Here is a 22,396-nt window from a genome sequence, read left to right as displayed (position 1 = left end):
CTCACTGCACTTGGGCACTGGGAAGGAAGGCCTTCCCTGTCGCTGAATTCAATCTTGGATGGCATTTGCACATGCTATTTGCCTAACAAATGCTTTTGAAATGAATACTTAGTGTTTTGGAAAAGGCTGGGATCTTGTAGAGATCAAGGTGTTCTGGGCTGCTGAGCCTGTCTAGGTGTCTCTGCATTTTTAGGGGGTCTGCCGTGCTTCTGAGGTTTGGCTGCAGACATTTACTTCCTTGAGGTACTATTGACCGGGGAAGATCTTTCTCTGTGACTGCCAGGTGAGCGGTCTGTGCAGTCATGCCTCCTGTGCTCGAAGATGTGTGTGTGAGCGCATGCACGCACAGACAGAATTACTTCATACCGAGAGCCACAAAGTGAGCATGAGCGCCCCTCCCCCCCATCTGCATCTCTCTCTTTGAAAACACTGTTAAAATCAGCTTGTCCTGTAGTTGTTCTCCAGGCTATCGACACAGCTGCCTTGGGCCCTCGGTAAAGGCTGACTATCCCATCCATCCATGAAATGGTCCGTTCAAAAGAATCCCTTTTCAGAACTTTCTTACTACATCCATTCATTAGCACGTGGCCTGGTGCTCACATGTTGGTCAGAGAACAGCTTATGGGAGTAGGTTGTTGTCACTTCTCACTGTGTAGGTTGAGGGGATCCAGATCAGTCTGGCAGGCTTGGTGGCCACCTCCCCAGCCCCAGAGGACCCTTTTGGTTTGATGTTGTGTCCCAGCTGCAGAACAGGGCTTGCATAGGACTCTCCCTATGCACAAGTGCACTGGGCAGGTCCTGAGTGGGCTGGCCCGTGCAGTAGACCGTATGCTGATGGTCTCAGGCTCCTACCTTCCCGTCTCCCCGAAGGTGCGTTCCAAGTGGCAGTTCCAGTGCTCTCTCTTGGATGGTATATCAAGATCTTGGAGGCCCTCAGAAGTATGACGTGTTCTTATTTTTGCCGTAACAAGCATAGACAGTTCATTATCTTGCAACTCTGGAGGCCAGAGGTACGACACGTGGAGCTTCCAAGTAGCACCATGTGCCTCTGGAGGCGTCAGAGCGTCTTGTGTTCAGCATCCGTGCCTCTGCTGTGGCTGTCCCTTGTGGGGATGTCACTCCCATGTCCTCTCCTGTTCGCACTCTGACTCACCCTTGTGTCTTATACCCACCCTGATAATCCAGGATTATCTCCCCATCCCTGGATCCCTGGCATCATCACACCTACAAAACCCCTTTTGTCTTCGTTGTGTAACACAGTAGCTTTCACAGAGGACGAGTCTGTAGGCAGCCACGACTCCGTGGTGCCAACACTGGGTGGTTCTCTGTAGTCCTCTGAATTGTTTGCTTTCCAATCCAAGTAATCCTGAGGTGTGTCTTGGATGACTTGCTTGTAGATGCTTCCAGAAACCAGGTGAGCTAGATTAAACGTTCTGGAGTGACAGTTTGCGCTGGGTAGGCAGCTCGTTCTTTGACCTCTTCCCAGGGCAGCCGCTCCCCCTTTTCCTTCCTCATTTGTGCTTGGCTTAAAGCAGTGGTCCTCAACCTTCCTAATGCTGTGACCCTTTAACCCACTTCCTCATGCCATGGTGACACCCCCCCCCCCCACACACACACACCCGGATAAATTCTTTTCGCTGCTACTTCATAACTGTAAGTTTGCTACTGTTGTGAATCTTAGCGGAAACACATGTTTTCTGACAGTCTTCAATGACCCTGTGAAAGGATCATTCAACCCCTAAAGAGGTCTCTACCTATAGGTTGAGGAAGCTGTGTTAATGATTCGTCCTGTCGTCCGTGGGTCTCCAGCTTCATGTCTCAGGTGGCCTGCTCCTCTACGGGTGTATCTGTGACAGCTCCTCAGCCTCCAGCCCCGACTGGAACCTCTTAGGAGTTCCCTGTTGAGCTTTTCAGTCGGCCGTGGGTCTCAGTCCCCATGTGGTCTGTACCTGGGAAGAGGATAGGGAACAGCCTGCTTGTGAGAGGTCACCTGAAGCTGGTTTGATGCCACCCTTACGGATGGCACCTTTGCTTAAATTTCGGGAGGTAGCAGAATATAAGAGTGATGAGATCTCTGAGGAGCTGTTAGAGAGAAGGGTCACAGTGTACCAGCAGAGGGCGCCCAAGGGAGGCCTTGGTGCCAGCCTCCTATGCTTGGGTCGGGACACTGTAGGTGCACTGGGGTTCTGGTGTATCTGGGTTAGAGTGATACGTTGACAGTTCTACCTGGCCTGACATCTTATCCGGAAGTTATCATAGCTGATGATGTATTTTTGTTACAGTGTATCTTTGTTGGAGACAGGGTCTCACAGGTGCTGGGAACATAGGCAGGTGTCCCATGTGCAGTTTGAACTGCAGTTTTCTCTGAAAATACAATGCGGAGCCTTTGGGATCTTCGGTTCTGGGGACTCTTGCTGTAGCCGCTGACTGGTCAACAGTAGGTATGCCCAGAGCCACCGGGTGCTTCCTCCTGAGCCCGATGAGCACCCATGCACACAGGCACACTTGGGGAGACTTAATTTAAGCTGTTCATATTAAAAGCGAGCTTTGTGTGCATCCCCACCCCCGTCGCTTCAATTAAGAAGACCTTGCATGTGGATTAGGCAGCGCGGTCTCAGGCTGCATTCAACCCAGCCAAGAGGTTTAGTATTTCGTCTACATAGTAGGGTCCGATAATCCGAGCATTTTAATTTCCAAAACAGAGTTCGGGTTGAAGAGACAGTCCAGTGGTTAAGTCTATTTCAGTGCTCACACGGAGGATCTCCCTTCAGTTCCCAACCGCTGTCCTGTCAGCTCGAAGGATCGGAAGTCCGCCTGCCTCCCTGGGCATTGTACATTAGTGTCAATGTCATCAGAAGTCATTGGGCAGGCAGGATGGCTCAGTGAGTAGAGGCGACCTGAGTTTGATCCCCAGAGCCCAAGTGATGGAAGCCATTCCCAGAGGTTGTGTTCTCTCTCTCTCTCTCTCTCTCTCTCTCTCTCTCTCTCCCTCTCCCTCTCCCTCTCCCTCTCTCTCCCTCTCTCTCCCTCTCTCTCCCTCTCTCTCCCTCTCTCTCCCTCTCTCTCCCTCTCTCTCCCTCTCTCCCTCTCTCCCTCTCCCTCTCTCTCTCTCTCTCTCTCTCTCTCTCTCTCACACACACACACACACACACACACACACACACACACACACACACACACACGGCTTATGTACAGTCGGTGAGGGAAAGAGGTTTTGCTCACTGTGTAAAGTTCTGTTTTACAAGACTTATCCGTAACTGAGTGTATTCTGCTGACACACTGATCTCAGAGTTGCCCCGCTGTGCATGGTAGATGTGCTAATGGGGTGACAACCCCCCCCCCGTGGCCTGTTTAGAGTGGACAGGCGGCCTAGAGGGAAACCAGTGGGCAATCTATCTCCCTAACTGTTCTTGCTTTCTCTCAGCCCCCACAGTGGAGAAGGGAGTCTTACAAGGTAGTCAGTGAAACGCTCCAGCCCCGTTTCCTGTGTGGGCCCTGGAGCCCCTGTGGAGCCGCTGTCCTGTGAATGGGTGCCCTGCCCGTTAGATTATCCATAACTGAATGTAACTTATAAACCTTGATGCTCAGGCTAAATTTTAAACCTCGGTCTCACGTGGTAGGACAAGGCCACCCCAATGTGGGGTGATGACTGCGCGAAACACAGTTTAATCGCAGGCTCTGTCTTTCCAGATTCGGAGAAGATGGCCCAGTACTTGGAGGAGGAGCGGCACATGAGGGAAGAGAACCTGCGTCTGCAGCGGAAGCTCCAGAGGGAGATGGAGAGAAGGGAAGCCCTGTGTCGCCAGCTCTCCGAGAGCGAGTCCAGCTTGGAGATGGACGATGAGAGGTTTGCTCACATCCCCTGCCCCGCTCTCACCCATCCCCCACCCCCACTCTCACACACATACACCGGGGAACCCAGTGCCCTCTTGGCTTCCGGCCAGATGGCCGCCATGTATGTGGTGTATACAGTGCACTTGCAGGCATGTTAAATTAGATCTTACGCGTTCTAGAAGGGGGAAGCTTAAACATCACTCGGACTGTGAGGAACACCATGGAGTTAAAGCACTTGCTCACGGTAGGGTGTGTGCAAGATTGAATGCCCTGCTTGCCCCGGAGAGGAAGAGCTGGCCTTCGTTTTGCTTTTAAATTTTTAGCATCCACGTTTAAAGGAATGTAAGCAGAAATGCTAGAGAAATATATTTGCTGCCGACCCTATTTCTAGTAACAGGAGTAAGTAAGTTCACACACGTGGATACGGACAGCACGGGCGAGTTTTATCTGGATTTTCTCCAAGTCTGCTTTAATTGAATTGCAAATATTTCAGTGATTTTTTTTTTTTTCTGGCTTTAGGGGTTTTTGTTTTGTTTTTTAATGTTAATTCGTTTGTCACTAAACCCTGCCAAGCTTTGACAAAAAGTATTCCTTGATAATTTCAAACATGAATATATTGAATTTAGGTCATTTTTTTTTTAACCCCATGACTCTCAACTCTCTCAACCCCTCCCCCTTCTCCTCTTCAACCCCCCTCCCCTGTCTTTGTTTTAAACCCCACTGAGTTTACTGGCTCTGACCTTTGACTCAGTGTCCTGGCTATGAGACCACACTTGTACACGGGCCTTTTATATGTGCTGCATATTGTTAACTACCTGTCCATTCTGCAGCCCGCAAAGATTCTCTGCCATTCTGTGGGCTTCCTCTTCAACGGTGGTTCTGATGGTTCTCAACCTGTGGGTCGGCACCCCCATTGGGCTCTCCTATCAGGTCCCCCTGCATATCAGATACGTTACGATTCATAATAGCAAGATTGCAGTTACAAAGTAGCAACAAAGTAATTTTATGGTTGGGTTGTCACCACACCATGAGGAAGCTGTGTTAAAGGTCACAGCGTTAGGAAGGTTGAGAACCACTGGTTTGCAGCATTTGTTTCCTTTGGGTCTTTGTTTCATGCGGTGCCGCTTATCAGTTCTTGGTATGACTTCCTGAGCCATTGGAGTTTTCTTCAGAAAACAGCGCCTGTATCTTTAAGTTTCAAGCCTTCGGGCCTCACATCAAAGTCTTTGGCCCCTTTTGAGATGATCTTTGTACAATTTCCATTCTGCTCCGAGCTCAGCACCGTTTGTCAGGGAGGCCGTCCCTTCTCCATTGTGAATCTCTCGTACTCTTCTCAAAAAGTCAGGGAATCGTACGGATTGATCCCGCATCCGCTGTTTCACGGCTGTGCCTTGCTGTTTTTATTACCGTGGCTCTGAAGGATAGTTTGAAGTCAGACACCGTGACACTCTGAACTCTGTTCTTTCTGCCTTGAAATTGGTTTGGCTGCCTGGGGTTGTTTGGGCTTCTCTATTAATTTTAGGGTTTTTCCCTGTCTATGGAAGTTGCCCTTGGCGCTGCCGTTCTTCTAGTAATTCTGCTTATCCATGCCGATGGGAGCTTCTTCCCTCTTAAAGGCTTTTTCAATTGTTCCCCGCTTTGGTGTTTTAGGTTTATCATTGTTAATGTCTTTTACTTACTAAGTTAGTTTTATCCCTTTTTTTTCTTTTTTTCTTAAGATAATAAGAATTGATTCCATGATTTATCTCTTGCTAAGTCTGGTGTCGGTCTGACGTTTTAGATGTTGAGTTTTACCTTGTTACTTACGTGATTTAAGAATCCTCAGGATTCCTTTTTAATGTAATAAACTATGCGTGCAAATAAGTCATTCAGTATCTTACTTATCTGTAACCATCGTAGTCGTTTGTCTGCTTGCTCCTGGCAAAGACTTGCCAGACACACTGAGTCAGTGTGGAGACGGTGGGTACCTTTGTCACCTTCCTGCTGTGGGGGCCGATGCTTTGAGACTTTGCCCCTTCAGTATAACTGGCCGTTGGTTTGCTGCACATACCCTTTCTTACGATGAGGTGCGCTCTGCCATAGTTTCTTCAGGGCTTTGATCGTGAAAGGATGCTGGACTCTGTCACTTTCCCTCGGCATCTGTGGAAACACAGACGCGATTGATTCCTGCCCAGAGTCTGCCGATGAACTTGACAGGACTGTCTTGAACCATCCCTTGCATCCCTAGACTGAAACTGTCTGGCTCGTGGCAAATGCTTTTTTTTTTTTTTTTTTTTTTTTTTTTTTTTAACGTGTGGTTGATTCCAATTGCAAATTCTTTTAGCGAGAATTTCTGGATTCATGTTTAGCAGAGAGATGGTCCTCTCATTGCCTGTTGCCGTGGGGTCCTTATCTGGTTTGGTATCTGGAATGGTGGCTGTGTTAAATGAACGTGGCCGTGTTCTTCTATTTCTTGCCGGAGTTTGAAGAAGCTTGGTGTCTCTTTAGAGGTCTGGCAGAACACAGCAGTGAGTCCTTCTGGGCCTGGACATATTCATATTCTCTCTCTCTCTCTCTCTCTCTCTCTCTCTCTCTCTCTCTCTCTCTGTGTGTGTGTGTGTGTGTGTGTGTGTGTGTGTGTGTGTGTGTGTTGAGAGTTTAAATTACTAACTCAATCATTGCTTATAATGGACTCTGTCTAAGTTCTAAGCTGTTTATATCTTCTCAATTTAACTTTGATAAGTCGGGTGTATTTCAAGAACTGTATCTATTTCTTACAGAATTTTCCAGTTCTTTAGAATGTAGGTTTTCACACTGTGCCCCGAAGATCCTCTGAATCTGATTGGTCTGGCTTTAGGTTAGTTTTGCTAAGGCTTTCCAGAGAGCCAACTTTCTCATTGGTTACTAGTATCAATAATAATATTGGTTATTATTAATGATTATTCCCATTTCATCAGCCTCTGTCCTGATCTTAGTATTTCTATCTGTTGATTTTTGGATTTGACATGCTTCCTTTTCTTCTTAAGCCCTTGATGTGTGCACCATTAAGTTACTGACTCGGGATCTATCTTTCCTCCCTCTCCCTCTGGGCATGTGTAGCTGTATACTTAGATCTTGGAAGCACTCTGATTACATCCCTTGGGTTCTGATGTTTTGTTTCTGTTTTCATTAAATTGTAGGATTTTTTAATTTCCCTGCTGACTTCTTCCATTGGCCCGTTTTATCATTCAGTGGTGTGTTATTTATTCTCCATGGCTTTCTGCATTTTGTGTTCTCTTTCTCTCTGCTGATTTTCCGCTACGACCATCTGTAGAACGTTAGAAATAATTAGGCTTATGCTGTTAAGATTTGATGTGGTCCATTTTGGAGAAAGTCCATAGGCGCCCACTGAGACCATGCGTCCTGCACCGTTTTAGTGGGATCGTCTTAGGTGTTCCTTTAGACCGTTTGGTCTGCGTTATCTAACTCTTGATAGATTTTTGTGAGTTCTTCTGGTCTGGGTGGCCTGTCACTTGGTTGAGTCTAGAGACTGGGGTCTCCTGCTATTCCTGTTTAAGTCTGTGTTTTTATACCCCATGGTATTTATTGATGAAACTGGACACATTGTCATCTCTTACTCTCAGACTGAAATCTACTTTGTCAAATGTCTAAACATCAGTACCAACCTTCCATTAGTCTAGACTGTCTTTTCCTCCCTCTCACGCATGCTCTGTTTGGCTTTGCCAGTGAGATGTGTTTCTTTTAGGCAGCAAACAGATGGTTCCTGCCGTTGAACCCAGCTTACTGTTCTCGTGTCTTTTGCTTTGACAGTTGCAACTATGAGCCTTCAGAGTTCTGTTGGAAGGTGTGGGTGCCTTCCTGACATTTCTGGGTTATTTAACTTTAGGCACTTCGCTGATCCCCGTTTGTTCCCTTACTGTTCTAGTACACACGTCATTCCTCACCCTAGCCTCATGAATGTCTTTTGTCTTTCTCTTTGCTACGTAGAATTCCTTCAGGGATCATCTGTAGAGCTGGCTTAGCGATGATCAATTCCTTTAGTCTGGGTTTATAAGGGAACCTCCTTTCTCCTTCAGCTATGAAGAGTAGTTTTGCTGGTGTAATGATCTGGGCCTCCAAGCTAATGGTTTTCAGAGCTTGGGACATGTTATTGCTGAATGCCCCTCTGGCTTTTAGGATTTCTCTGGAATACACTGCTGTTTTCCCGTTGGTTTCCTCTATCCCTGACTCGCTTCTCTCGTGCAAGCCTCCGTGCTATTTCGCTGCTCTGTGTAGTCGGTAAGGTGTACAGAGTTCTTTTTTCATCTTAACCTCTTCTATCTGTGTGGCCATTTTCCTCCCCCAGTTATGGGAAACTTTGTGCATTGCTTTTACTAAATGTGGTTTCTGTGTCTTTAGCTTGCACTTCTCTGTCTCCTATGCTGGAATGAGCGTCCGACGGATAATTAGAGCAGCTGGCCTCTACATGGGCACCTCTGTCAGATCCTCCCCTAATGTCAGATCCTCCCCCATTGTCTCCTCAACACTCGGGAATGAGGAAGTCATTAAGATAACTAACAAACCCAAACGCAACAAAGACCTTTATGAGCAGCAGCTGTGGAATTAGCCTTCCTCTGACACAGACCATTTCTGACCAGGCTTGGGCCATATCTCACTGTGGAAGAGAGACGGAATCACTGTGTGAGACCTAGGGAACCAGCCAGGCTCTCTTAGCTGGGGTTTTACTGCTGTGAACAGACACCATGACCAAGGCAACTCTTATAAGAACAGCGTTTCATTGGGGCTGGCTTACAGGGTCAGAGGTTCAGTCCATTATCATCAAGGTGGGAGCATGGCAGCATCCAGGCAGGCATGGTGCAGGAGGAACTGAAAGTTCTACATCTTGTTCCTGAGGTAGCTAGGAGAGGACTGACTTCCAGGAAGCTGGGAGGAAGGTCTCGAAGCCCACCCCACAGTGACAGTGACATGCTCCCTCTTACAAGGCCACATCTAATAGTTCTGCTCCCTCGGCCAAGCATTTTCCAACCATCACGTGAAGTCTGTTCTGTGAGGTGTGCTGTGTGCTGAGGACAAAAGTGTGACTGGCCATACAGCCCTCCACAACCACCAAAGCTCCCCAGCACTTCCTCTGGATGCTTTCAGGAAAACAGAATTTTTTAAATGGTGGCAAGGTATAAATGGGACTTTAAAATTTACAGAAGAATGCCAAGTTTTCCTCTTTAAAATCTGTTTCCTCACTGGAAGAGGTTTTTTTTCTCTCTCTCTCCTCTCAAAAGACTGTATTATGAAATTGTAATCCCTGCTTCTAAATCTGTTCTTGTGAGTTTCCCACTCTCAGAAAAATTGTTTGACTGAAAACATCGGCCCGGACACAAAGCAGGTCACTAGATGTTTTATTAATGTCTTTAAGACTCGGGAGACCCGGACTGGGCTTCAGAGGGGCCATCCTCGGAAGATGTGGCTCCCTCACACTTCAGATAGATGGCCGCTTCCTCCAGAGCAGCCGTTCACTGTGCAAGTTTTGTTTTGTTTTGTTTTGTTTTTTCTGTTGTTTACTTTTATCTGTTTTTAGGGAGGATCTCCTGTAGGCCTGAGCTGACCTTGAGTTTTGATCCTCCTGTTTCCACCCCAGATTGCTGGGATTAGAGGTGCGTGCCACCAGAGTGCTGGAGGCACATCCCGGGGCTTCATGCATGCTACAAAAGCATAAACTGAGCTATGTCCCCAGCCCCGCTTTTATTTCAATTTTTATTTATTTTGTAAATTATTAAAGTTACCGTGAAGTTGCTAAGAGTACTTGGTTAAGTGGTGTTCTGCACCCCAGGACTGATCCAATGGGATAGATCTCAGGGAAAGAAAACATCAGACACTTAAGAGTGTACGGGGTGATCTTAAACCACCCCCCATATGTGCAGTGTGTGGACACATCCCACCTGGTGTTCCTGCGGGAACTAAAGAAGGGAAGGAGACAGAGACAGGCATCTCATTGAGCCGTGTGTCCCATCAGGCTTTTCAGTAACCCGCTTGGAAGTGGCTGGGTTAGTCCCTCGTGGGAATGAACCCCAGGGCTGACAACGGGCTCTCTGAGGTCAAAGTCCACGCCTGTTTAGCTCTAAGACCCGGGAGAGTGGTTCATCAGGAAGTCTGTCAAGCAGAAATTCCCCCTGCATCAGCACTGGGAGAGCCAATGGATGCAGTAATCACACTTCAGCACATTTGGGCCAGACTCAGCACAGTGTGCCCGAGCGTGACCGCCCAAGGTGCCCAGCACTGGCGTCTTCTGTTAAACTCTAACATGTGACCCTCTGTTACGCAGAGCCTGCCTTGTGAACATGACCCTCGGCCCGGGGGCAAGGTTGTCCTTCTATGGGTCGAGGGTCGGTAAGCTTGTTGGTTTTCAGTTCCAAATAACAGTTGGAGCATAGATATCTCTGTGCTCCTGAGGTCCCTGGTGGGGCTTCAGGACAGGTCCCTTCTGATGTCTGTGTATTGCGTGGCTATGACAGGCCTCTGCGGGTAGTGATGCAGGGTGACTTAGGAGTGTGCACTGGAGATATCCCCTGGGTACAGCCTCTCCAAACCCCAGAGCTTCACTCCTAGGGTTTCTTCTAAGGACCGCGTGAACGTGGGTGTTCAACCTCTTCCTCCTCTCTCCTTTCAGGTATTTCAATGAGATGTCTGCTCAAGGATTACGACCTCGCACTGTGTCCAGCCCAATCCCTTACACGCCTTCTCCCAGTTCAAGTAGGCCTATATCACCCGGTGAGTGTGTCTGCGGGCTACCACAGGGTGACTGTTTTCCAGATGTTTAGCGTGTGTGCGTGTATGTGCGTGTGTGCGCGCGCGCGCGCGTGTGCGTGCGTGTGTGTGTCTGTCAGACGTCTCTCTGTCTCTGTGTGTGTATGGCTAAGGCTTTTGGGGGAGCTGTGGGGGACTGTGTGTCTGGCTGTGCATGAGTATATGTATGTGTTACCTGTGTATATGTGGCTGTGTGTATATGTATGTGGGGGGCTTGCAGGGGGTTTTGTATGTGGCTGTGTGTGTATGACTATATATCTGACTGTGTGGAGCGGTTTGTGACGCTGTGTGTGTATAGCTGTGTGTGGCTGTGTTGCTAAGGCTTTTTGGGGTAGCTGTGGGGTGTATGCATGGAGGGGAGGGGCTAAAGCTTTTGGGGGACTGTGTATGACTGTGCATGAGTATGTGTTTATGTGGCTGTGTATATGTGGGGGAGGTGCAGGGGGCTGTGTATGTGGCTAGAGCTGTTTGGGGGGCTGTGTGTGGGGGCTATGGCTGCGAGGCACTGGGGATTGAACCCAGGGCCTCACAGAGGTTTAGCTTAATGCTTCCCCTGGTTTGCAGCTTGCTGTCCTGGTGTGTTTGCTCGGCAGCCCTGGTTGCACCCCTTCTATTTCATGGTTTTTAAATCTAAGGTCACCTTGAGTGCTGAGTGTTGGTTGGAGACCTTGAACACGAGGACTCTGATTTATTTTATTAACTACTTATTACTTAATGTTTCGATTTACTGCTTAACTTTTATTTTCGAGGATTTCATACCCTCTGTCTGCCCCCCTCTCCTCGATGTTCCCAGCCTTAGTCTACTTTTTCTTTTACCTTCAATTTGACTTCAAAACCCCTTTCTTAGAAGACTCTGTGTGTGACTGGTCTCGGGATGTGGGCCAGGTCCGTGGGTTGATTTCCAGGATGTCTTCCGTGCACCTTTTAAGGATTCCTTCACTTCATTCCAACTGCCTCAATTCCACTTCTGCGGGTTGCTTACAGGTTCTGGGTCATTGGGCCAAGAAGAGGCCCGGCTGAGCTTCTTTATTCAAAACCAGTGCCCCTCTCTTTGGCCTGAGTGCCCTCCTCAGTGGTTTGTGAGCCAAGCCTCGTTGGCCTGGTAGGCTGCTTGTGCAAGCAAGACAGCTAACTTCTCCCAACGCTGGCTTTGTCACCCACGGCCTTTTCCCAGCATGCTTGTCTTCACCTGACCCCAAAATACTCCTCAGTGTCCCAGGCTTGTCACCAGCAGTGCTCGGCTCCCAGCTCCCTTGTAGGTGGGCGAGTGCCTGGTTCACGCCGAGGGTGAGAGGAAGCGGGGCGGAGTCACAGGGAAGCAGGAGTGGTGGGGGAGAAAGAGAAGGCTTGCACCTGGAGGCTTTTGTTTCTGTGCCCGCTGCAGGTAGACTTGAGGAACCGGCTGGGGGTGGGGTGCCAGGTTGGCGAGTGTCACTGTAGGGGTGACCGTGGTTCATTTTGTATAAGGTCATACTTAAGGTTTTCCCTTCAGGTCGGTGAAGGAGACATGACGTTCTAGAGCCACTGCAGTTGCGGCAGTGTGGTAGAATCTTCTTGGCTTAGATCAGTTTGAGATCTAGCCAGCATGACAGTGACATCTGCCGCCGTTCTTGTCATCGTCGTTGCGTGGATGGGCGGTGGTTCTCGGAGGTCAGAAGGGAGCATTGGGTTTCCTAAGACCAGAGTTAGAGATGGCTGTGAGTTGCCATGCTAATGGGTCCTGCGGATTAACAGCAGGTGCTCTGGAAAGAGTAGCCCGTGCTCTAACCACTGCACCATCTCTGAAGCCTGCCATGTCCTCTGAGGGGACGTTCAGAGCTAACAGTAAAGGGTCTCCCACAAGGGGACAGCTCTGCTGGAAATGTGAGCTCTGTAAGGTAAAGGGGACACGGACAGACCTTGGATTTCTATCCAAGCCATTGCTCCTCATTCTTGCCGAAAGGATTCCCAGATCTGAATTCAGATCTCTGTCTCCAGTGGCCTTAAGTCTCACCTCCAAAGCTTCTCTTAGGTGCCCCTCTATTTTCCCCCCAAGACAGTCCTAGGGTGTTGTCACCACAGTAAAGGTCTTATTTTTTGCCTTCTGCCTTACTGGTGTAAGAGAGGAAGGCTTAAGTCAGGAGTGGGGCGGGGTGGTTATTGTTTAGCCCGTAGGAATGCCAAGTCACGTGTAGTGTAACTCCATACCTTATTTAATCTGGTTAAAGGTAACAAAATTTCTAGAGGAATGTCATTTCCAAGGGATCAGAAAAAACACTGCAGTCGGGGTTGGGGGTGAGATTCCTCAGAAACAATGGTGAGGATACGACAGAATCAGGAACCTTGGGTACCAGAGCTAGGACAGTGTGACCAATAAAAGCCATCTAGTTTTCTGCATTGTGATGTTTCTGTCACAGCACTGCCTAGCGGTGTTTTTCCCCAGCAGTTTGGGGACACTGCTGTCTCAAATTGAAATTCCCAATGGACACCTTTCTTAAAAGGTGTCCCTGTCTGTAAGTCTCGCAGAATGTATTCTGTTTAGCAGCTACTGTGTTGTTTATATAAAGATGGATGGAGGATGTTCTCTGGAGGTGTAGTAAGGTCTGGGGGAAGGGGCTGCCCCCACGGGCCCATGCTGAGGCATCCCTTCTCCCTGAGGGACCGGCCACACCACAGTATAGTATAGAGTAGAGTTTATTCAGGGCTTGGGGAGGGGAGTCAAGAGGGTAAGTGGGGGCAGAGAGAGAGAAAGAGAGAGGGGGTGGGTGGGTGGGTCGGTAGGTACATAGGTAGGTGGAAGAGTAGAGGTCGGCCATGAACACTTGGAGAGGGGGGAAGGGAATGGGAAGAGAAGGGGCAAAGGGGGAAGAGAATGAGGAAGGGGCAAGTGGCCCCTTGTATACTGTCACTCATACCTGGCTGTTGCCTGGTAACTGTGGGGCGGAGCTTACCTGGCTCTTGGCCAGGTAACTGGGGGGGTAGAGCTTAGATAGAATGCTAACACACTGTATGCATATTTCCAAGTACAAGAAAGTTTGCTGTTTATTCTCTGTGTGTGTTAATTAAAATTTAAAGAACAATAAAAGTTAATGAGACCACCAAGATTATAGGAGATTATGGTCAGTAGGGCCTCGGGAAGAAGAGGGTTAAAGAAAAGACATTGTTGTCACAGGCTGCCCCTGGGCACCGATTATCTGATTGATTCGGTTTAGGGTCAGGCTTGGGGTTAGAGTTAGAGCCATAGTGGCTTCGTGTTCACCTTGAGAATTGCTGGCCTAGAGCATCAGAGGTGGGAGAAGGGGCAGCAGTAAGAGTCTGAAGGTTCTTACTGACGTAACCTAATTTAAAAAGAAATTAACCTTGTTAATAGGCTGGAGTTTTCTGTTTCATATAAGGAACCCCTTGTATTATGATTTTATATTTTTATGTGTATGAATGCTTTACGTGCATATGTGTGTGTGTGTGTGTGTGTGTGTGTGTGTGTGTGTGTGTGTGTGAGTGAGTGAGAGAGAGAGAGAGAGAGAGAGAGAGATAGAGATGTCTACCTGATTTCTTCAGGGATCAGAAAGAGGTGCTTAGGTCCCCCTGGAACTAGGCCGTGGGCCCCCGTGTGAATGCTGGGATTCCGACCCAGGGCCTGCATGAGCAGCAAACGTTCCACTGAGCCATCTCTCCAGCCCCAAAAGCGATCTCTGCTGAACTAAATGACTGAAGCGTCATTTTCTTTCAAATGCATCTTGGGTTTTCAGGAGTGGGATGTGTGTGCTTATTCCTTTGGTTTCTCATTTCGTTCCTGCTTGCTGGTGGGGTCCAAACCCAGACCCTGTGCCGGTAGACAGCCCTTCCACCCCGGGCCTCCTCAGAAGTAGAGTTAGGGTTCCAGCTCCTGGACTGTTACTTGAAGACAACCTCTCTGATCTCAGCTGATCGGTTAAACAGGACAGTCAATGACCACCTTGGTTTCAGAGACTGGCGTTTTGCCGCAGAGTCCTGCTCTGTAAACAGGAGTCCAAAAAATAAATCAATTGGAAGTGCATCACCCAGAAAAGCACCGCTGATGTAATCTATCAAGTCGGGAGATGAGTTGTTAGCGTTTGATGTCAAGGCCATAGGGAAGTCCTCTGAGTCGGTTCTCTGTATCTCTATGGAGACAGAGGTGAAGTGTCTCGTGCCAGTGTAATTCGAGGCAGCAATAAAAGGCTAATATGGCTTGGCCACTAGCCACCTGCAGGTCCCTGTCCAAGCCCTCTTCTATTAGTTTTTTGGTTTTTTAAACCTACATCACCAGTATTTCCAGTCAGTCTCCCATCCAAGTACCAGCCAGGCCTGACCCTGCTTAGCTTCCAGGCGCCTTCAGGGTGGTATGGCCATAGACTTCTATTAGTTTTTACCTCAGCCACTTTTATAGCTCTGTATTAGTTACACTCTGACCACAGAGTCCTGACAGGAAGCAATCGAAGGAAGGGGCAGAGAGCGGGCTACAGCTTGTCCTGTCAGAGAAAAACTTGGGGGCAAGAACTTAAGGCAGCTGCTCACATGGTATCCACCAGAAGTGAGGCCAGACTGCGAAACCTCGGGTCCCCTCTGACGACTCACTTCAGAGACCCACCCTACCTTTTCAAGGTTCCACGGCTTTCCCAAACAGTGCCATCTGCTGGAGATTGAGATTCAAGCACCCGCACCTGTGGTCCAGGGGGAATGGGGGGGGTGGGGGGGGGATGCACATTGCACACTGAAGCCATGGCCAGCACCTACCTACCTACCCTCACAGTTTGTCCAGTTAGATGCTAGGAGTACTAGGTGTAAAGCTCTAGGTCCATGCACTGTAAGTGTTGTCTAGACCAGTACAGCCTTTCTTCTGAATATTTCAGGTGTCTGGCCCTACCCCAGGCCTGTCTAATAAGAGTGTGGGAAGAGAGGGTGTGTGTGTGTGTGTGTGTGTGTGTGTGTGTGTGTGTGTGTGTGTGTGTAGGTGTACATGTGGGTGGGTACACATGTACTTGAAAACTAGAGGACAGCCTCAAGCGTCATTCCTCTGCCTTTGGAATTTCCCAAGCTGGTTGAAGATTCTAGACAGTCAGGCTACAAACAATACCGAACCTTGCCGCCCTTCTGTTTCAGGTCTTTCGTACGCAAGTCACACAGTTGGCTTCACGCCGCCAACGTCGTTGACTCGAGCTGGAACGTCCTATTACAACTCTCCGGGCCTCCACGTTCAGCACATGGGGGCCTCCCATGGCATCACAGTAAGTGTCCTCGTCGGGAGCGGGTAGCACCTCACTTCCGACTGGTACTAGCTGGTCTTGCGGGGGAGCTGAGGGCTGCTGCTGTTAGCCGTTTGCCACCTCATGTCTTGGGTCCATTCTCCTTCTAGCTAGGAAGTGTTCCCATGAGTTTGCCGTGAAGTTCTAGTGTTGAAGCTAACATCCCCGCATCGCGAGACTCAGGTTCACTTACAGAAATTGTTCACCATGACGTGTAGTGTGAGATCTGGCCGAGTCCTCGCTGAACTGTGGCCAGCTGTTTGTCATAAAGCCTTATTAGGGGTTTCCATAGCATCCGCAGATGCCTCTCGTCAGCACCCTTGCAGCTCACTGGCCCTCGGTGGCCTCCTTAAAAGTTGTCTTGGCTTCTAGTTCCACTCCTGATTTCCTCTCCTGGATGCAGGAGAGTCGAGTTCACCCAGTTCCCATGGTCTCCTCCGGGAGGCTGGAGAGACGGCCCAACGGTTAAAAGTACTGTCTGATCCTCTAGGGAACCCAGGTTCAATTCCCAGCATCTACATGACAGCTCACAACTGTGTGTAACTCCAGTTCCAGGGGTCCAACTCATCAGGCAGGCACGGGATGCGTGTATTATCCTTGCCAGACAAAATACTCACACACAAACACATCAAGGTCTCTCCTCAGGAGAGTTGCCCTGCACACTTGGCTGTGCAGTTGGCTGAGAGGACAGGAGGACATGCAGTAGTAGTAGGAATCAGGAAAGAGAAAGGTTCAAAGAAGAGCCTTACTCAGTGCCGTCCTCGGGGTCCTCGTGTAAGTCTCGAAGTGCAAAGGGCCTCGTGTAAGGGTAGAAAATGTTGTATCGTGTTTCCTCAGAGTGAGGAAGAAGCTGAGTGAGGAGATTGGGGACGCACAAGTAGGGATGATATGACATCATCGTTGCTGTTTTTTCATTTAAAGGGCCCACGTTAGGGTTAGGTGTGAGAGATGCGTTTCCATTTTGTACGCCGTCTTCACAGGCTGGGTGTAAACACACCCTCCTTTATGGTTTCCCCTACTAGTTCAGGAACCACTGATGGCAGAGAAAGAACCTGTGGCTCTCTTAACCCATGTTGCTCTGGGTTCCGCTCTCTGATTCATGCATTGCTGGAACCGACTCAGTGTCCCAGGCTGACCCCATGTCCCTGTCTTCCCCTCAGAGGCCATCGCCACGGAGAAGCAGCAGCCCTGACAAGTTTAAACGGCCCACGCCACCTCCGTCTCCCAACACACAGAGCCCAGTCCAGCCGCCTCCACCACCACCTCCGCCCCCCATGCAGCCTGCGGTCCCCTCGGCAGCCACCACCACGCAGCCTGCCCCCTCGCAGGCGCAGCATCCGGTGCACCCGTCCTCCCAGCCTTAATGCATGAGCTTAGTCAGAATCTCCAGTTGGGACTCGTCTGATGGAGCCACCGTCTCAACGCCAAAGGCTTCTTTCCCGGCGTACTCGGATCTGATGCGTTTGCACTGAGGTTATCTACCTTCCCTCCTCATTGTGTCGTGAATGTCCGTCGGAAACGCAGCCAACATTGCGGGTCCGCAACACTAACCAGACGACTTTCTCCACCGGTGTTTTACTTGAATCTCCGTGTCTGTCATTCCCTGGCTGGAACCTTTGCTGTCTGGTATCTGGTAATGAGCAGCGTGCAAACCCTACCTACCCCTGGGGGGCCCCCAGGGCTGCTTTTTCTCGGCTTTTAGGTTTGTAAAATAAGAAGGGAGATCTTTTTTTATAACTATTCTCTGTGAATTTGCAGGAAAATGACCGAGCTGTTAGAAACCCTCCTCCTCCGGGTCAGTGACATTTACCAAACATACCAAGAATTCAGCACTACAGTTCAGACCTTTGCAGACTAACTCACTGTAGGATTGGAAGTTAGATGAACCGGTGCCCACAACATGTAGTCTAGAGCTTTCTACAGACACACTTTTTACAGATTGTTTTCCGACGTAAATTGACCACCGCGTCCCTTGTAAAAACAGCCTACGGAAACAAACCACACAGCTGTTAATCTCCCCACGTGCGTGGGACAGGAATTATTACCTATTAAGATGTGATTTTCTTTTTTCCTTTCTCAATGTTAATCCACCTAAGCCAGTACCCTCTGACATGAGTGGATAGATGCCTTCCCACCAGTGTTCTTGATGGCCAACTGGAATGTAGGCTTAGATCTCTGCTGCAGGGGCCGTGAGATTGTAACAGAGCCAGTGCGGCTAACCCTCCCATTCTTTTGTGTTGTCCCGAGACAGAGGGTGTAAACGAGTATCTTCCAGGTGCAAAAATGCTGTTGGGAAAGACCTGTCTGAAGTGTAGGCAACACCCTAGTGTGATGGCGGAATCAGGAGTGCAGCAAGCAGAGGATCTCTCCGGGCCCTGACGCGTGCTCACTTTGCCCGGCGTTAAACAAGGAGAGCACCATGGAGGTTCTGAACTGGATTGCCATTCATTCAGCACAAATAAATCCTTCCGTTTCACAGGGTTGTGGGGTGGGTGGGGGACACCAAGTGGCTCTTTTGTGACCTTTGTCTCTGTCTGTCCTTGGTTACTTTGTGCTTTTATAGTCAAGTGCTTCCCCCTGCCTGTGTTTGCATATTTATATATGCCGTGGATGGAAATAACTTACTAGAGAATGTATATTTTATGACGAGAAGCGTGACTCTGTTGGATATAATCAGAGGACTGAAAAATTAATTTATCAGTAATTTTTAAGAGTTCATGTTTGTGGCAACCATCTCTAACAGCAGCTCCTCGTGGAACACACTCCCGAGAACAAGGAATACCCTGGTGACATTGTAGATAATTAATATTGTACAGTCTAGAAACCTCCATTTTTGCCTTCGAATGCATATTTTAAGAGCTAACAGATTGGAAAAGTGTTATTGGATAATAGTGTTTGACAGCATTGTAAGAGCTTGAGAGTAAGAATCACTGTAGGAGCTTTTCACTCTTCCCGTCCACCCCTAAACTGGGATCGTCACCCTCCAGCGACCAGGAAGAAACTGTGGGCCTACAAAAGTTCTACTTATGAGGTGTGCGAGTGCGACGTTCAGGCCGTGGTGCGGTTAGCAGGCACGAGGTGGAGTCTGATATCTCCTGTCAAGGTGTTAGGTTTTCAGTGTCAGACCAAACCCCGGGCATTTCCAGCAGTTCCCCGACCCTCTTGGTACATGACCATTCCAGGGAAATTCTGAGGCTAGGCAGAATTCTTCCTTCACGGTACAGTCTTGGTTTGTCTTTTTTTTTTTTTTTTTTTTCCTTTCGAGAGAAATACGGTATGTGTTTACAAGAATCTTTTCTGGGATTGTAGATTTCAGTACCGCTGGCTAGCAGCATATCCTCCAGCACATAGGTCCGTTCTGGAAAGGTCTTCCCTCCACGTCAGTTGAGTTACCTCCTAGAAGCACAAGCGTGAAGGCGATCGGAGGAGCCTTTGAGAGGCAGGTTCTTGACCTTCAGGCTTGACCCAGAAAGTGTACTTCAGATTCCTCTCCAGCCATCACCTCAACTCAAACCCAACCCTTCCTAACAGCAGTTGCTATCTCAGTCACCGGTCCCTGCAGGTGTTAAGAACCAAAAGAACAAACACTAGGATCTGAACGTAGAGTGTTTTGTGTCAGTTTTGAAGCACGTAGCGATAGAACCAGAGCCCCTAGGGACAGGAGCCCCACTACTGTGGGCTGGACGTGGCTTCTATAGGTTCAGTTCCCCTACTCTCTCATAGGCTAACGCTAGATGAGAATCTGTAGCCATCCTCAGCGGGTGAGAGCAACAGTAACCTTCAGTGGCTTCATTTCCTGTCCTGTTGACAGAGACCCTCGGGTACCACTGTGCTGCTAATAGGGCCAGGCCTCTGTTCCCCGATGACCTCGCCTTTGTACAGAACCAAGTCCACGCACCCAGCACCTCTGGGTTCTTAACTGCTTTCTCTCGTCAAGCGTGCTGGTATTCTAGACAGAACTTTTGGCAGGCATGGAGGTGTTTTAAGATTTTTTTTTTTTACTTAAAATGTCTTTGTCGACCGGAAGGACTTTTAGATTCTGGGATCATGAGACACCTGCCAGAAGGTGGCTCTCGACGGCTCGTGCTGCTGTGCCTTCGTCATTGGCTTCTGATTCAACCAGAAATAACTGATAATGTGAATCTTTGTCGATCCCTCAGTTGTAGGTAAACCGTATTCCCCACTGTTAGGTGAAATCTGCCCTGTGCAAAGCCCTGCGTGTAGAGATAACCCAGGAAGTCGGGAACGTGTGGCAGTGCGTGTTTTCAGAAAGTTTTATTTTTTAGAATGCAGAAGGAAGTTTTCTTTGTGGCTTGATCTTCCGTCTAGTATCTGTCTAATAGGTTAACCGATGCCGAGAGCTTCGTAGCGATGCCTACCAAAGACATGCGTAGTAAACCTTCTATTTCCAAATTATTCAAGAGCCAGCCGTTGATGCTGCTTCACGGTTCTTTCTCAGGAGCCATCGTGAGAGACTGAAACATGCTTACGAGCTTTTTTTTTTGTTTGTTTGTTCTAAGTTTTAGGTCTTTTTTTTTTTTTTAAATTTTTGATTAAAATGTGTTAGCCTAACATGTTGGGGAGCATTTCCCAGAATGCTCGGCAGTTGTGAGTACTGGCCACACCCCAGGTCACCTCTTGCGGAGTGATCGGTGGGGTCCTCTGTGCATGCTAGCAAGGGTGCTGTGCGCGTGTGCGTGTACGTGTGTGCATTCATGCCTTAACTTGGGTTACCGCTCAGCTTTGCTGTCTGACCTGGTCCTCGCCATCATCAGATTGCATCGTGCAACTTGATCTGAACTTCATTCTGGTTAAAAAAAAAGAGAGAGAGATAAAAAAACAGAAAAGCAAGGTTGCAGGCAGCACAGGCTGGAGTGCATTCCTTTGGAAGAATGTCTGCTCGGACGGACCCTGAGATGTCTCCACAGACTTTATTTGGGACTTAGTTTGGGAAGAAAGCCGACTGTTGATTGGGCAGATGTCGACAAGGACGAGGGGGAGAGCCGGAATGCTAGCACGCCCTCTGCCTCCACATAACTCGTGTGCTCTGTGTGTTGTCTGGGTAGCTTGTCTGCGGCTTAACTAGCTTGGAGTTCAGGTAACGGTGGCAATCCCGACATTCATCTGTTGGAGTTTAGAGAGATGTAAGATGTCCAGTTACTGTCTTATTTACTTTATGTTGATCAGTCTTTAATACATGTGCTGAATCAGAAAAACCTAAATAAAGATAATTTTTTAAAACGTACTCCTCGAGCCATCGACCTCGTCTCGTTCTTTCTGGTCTCTTTGAGTTGGAAATGGTGGTTTTTGGTTAGGGTTGGCTCCAACAGATAGAACCAGGTTCCATCACAAACTCTAAAGACATCAGGGGGAAGTACTTGTAGGTGGCATTAATAGGGCCGGTGTGGCTTCCTTTTTTTTTTTTTTTTTTAAATAGAAAAAAATTACATGCATGGATATTTTTGCCTGCACATATGTCTGTGCATGTCTGTACACCACATGTGCCTGTGGAAGCCAGAAGAGGGCATTGGGTCCCTTGAACCTGCAGTGACGGGTGGTTGCGAGCCATCAGGTGGGTGCTGGCAGTTGAACCCAGGTCCACTGAGGCTTTTCCACCTTGATGTACCGTGCTTCCAGGTTCAAACAAGGGGCTTATAAATGGAAGCTACACCCAAAGTGCCTCGTGTGGACCCACCTGCACAGGCATGTGCCATAGGACGTTTCATGGGGGAAGAGTTATCCCAGGGGATTACCATGACCCGGGCAGCAAGACTGTCACGAAATGCTGTCCGTTGGTCATGTATGTAGCCTGGTATGGATCAGCCTCTGACATCAACCCAGTGTTAAACATCATCCCATCATTCATACGTAGTAATCGATGATTTCTTAATGTATTCCTACTTATTAAAAAGCTTACTCTTGGGACAGTAAGATTGCCCAGTTCATAAATGTATCCGCTACAGGCCTGACAACCTGAGTTTGAACCCTCAGACCCATGTGAGGATGGGAGAGAGCCAAATCCTGCAGGTGACCTCAGAGCCCCACAGCCCGTCAGTACACATGTGCACAGAATTAATGAAAGATAATAACAATAAGACAGCTTGTATGATCACAGCAGCTACATGGGTACAACTTGTGCCTTATGCATTGCTTCAGCGAGTCAGGAAAACAAATCTGGCGTGATCTGTGTAGGGATGTCTGAGGTCGGCGTCCATGTATTGGATGTGTGCCTTGTCGTCTGCATTTTTATAAGGCCGGGGTCAGCAGTACACAATAGTAGAATCCTCTAAGGAATGTAGTCATACAGAATTCTTGATAGCCATTTCATTGGGTCAGGTCACTTAGATCTACCCCTACCATCCCGACACCTGCCCATTTATTAAATATTAAATATATGCCTTGGTTCAGAGAAGACTTCTTAAGGAATTGACTTTTAGGCAGAGTTTAGAATGGGTGGGTGGAGCTTCCATCCCAATTTCACGAGTTGGGGGTGATTTCAGGAAGTGGGTGTTCAGTGGCAGAAAGGAAGTTGGCACAGGGTG

General features: G+C 48.6%; 1 protein-coding gene across 1 annotated transcript in view; it reads left to right on the top strand.

The window, feature by feature from the left end:
• Ccdc6 (coiled-coil domain containing 6) overlaps positions 1–21,099 on the top strand; it is a 95,980-nt gene extending 74,881 nt beyond the window's left edge. Inside the window, 4 exon segments of the mRNA NM_001427373.1 lie at positions 3,691–3,847; positions 10,475–10,575; positions 15,712–15,836; positions 17,015–21,099. Of these exon segments, the coding sequence (NP_001414302.1) occupies positions 3,691–3,847; positions 10,475–10,575; positions 15,712–15,836; positions 17,015–17,218 (587 nt within the window). The 3' untranslated portion in view covers positions 17,219–21,099.
• Positions 21,100–22,396: the final 1,297 nt, after the last annotated feature.

This window comes from Rattus norvegicus, chromosome 20 (assembly GCF_021556685.1).
Source record: "Rattus norvegicus strain SHRSP/BbbUtx chromosome 20, alternate assembly SHRSP_T2T, whole genome shotgun sequence".
Lineage (NCBI taxonomy): Eukaryota > Metazoa > Chordata > Mammalia > Rodentia > Muridae > Rattus > Rattus norvegicus.
Note: the sequence above shows the minus strand (reverse complement) of the source record. Positions and strands in the feature narration are given on the sequence as shown.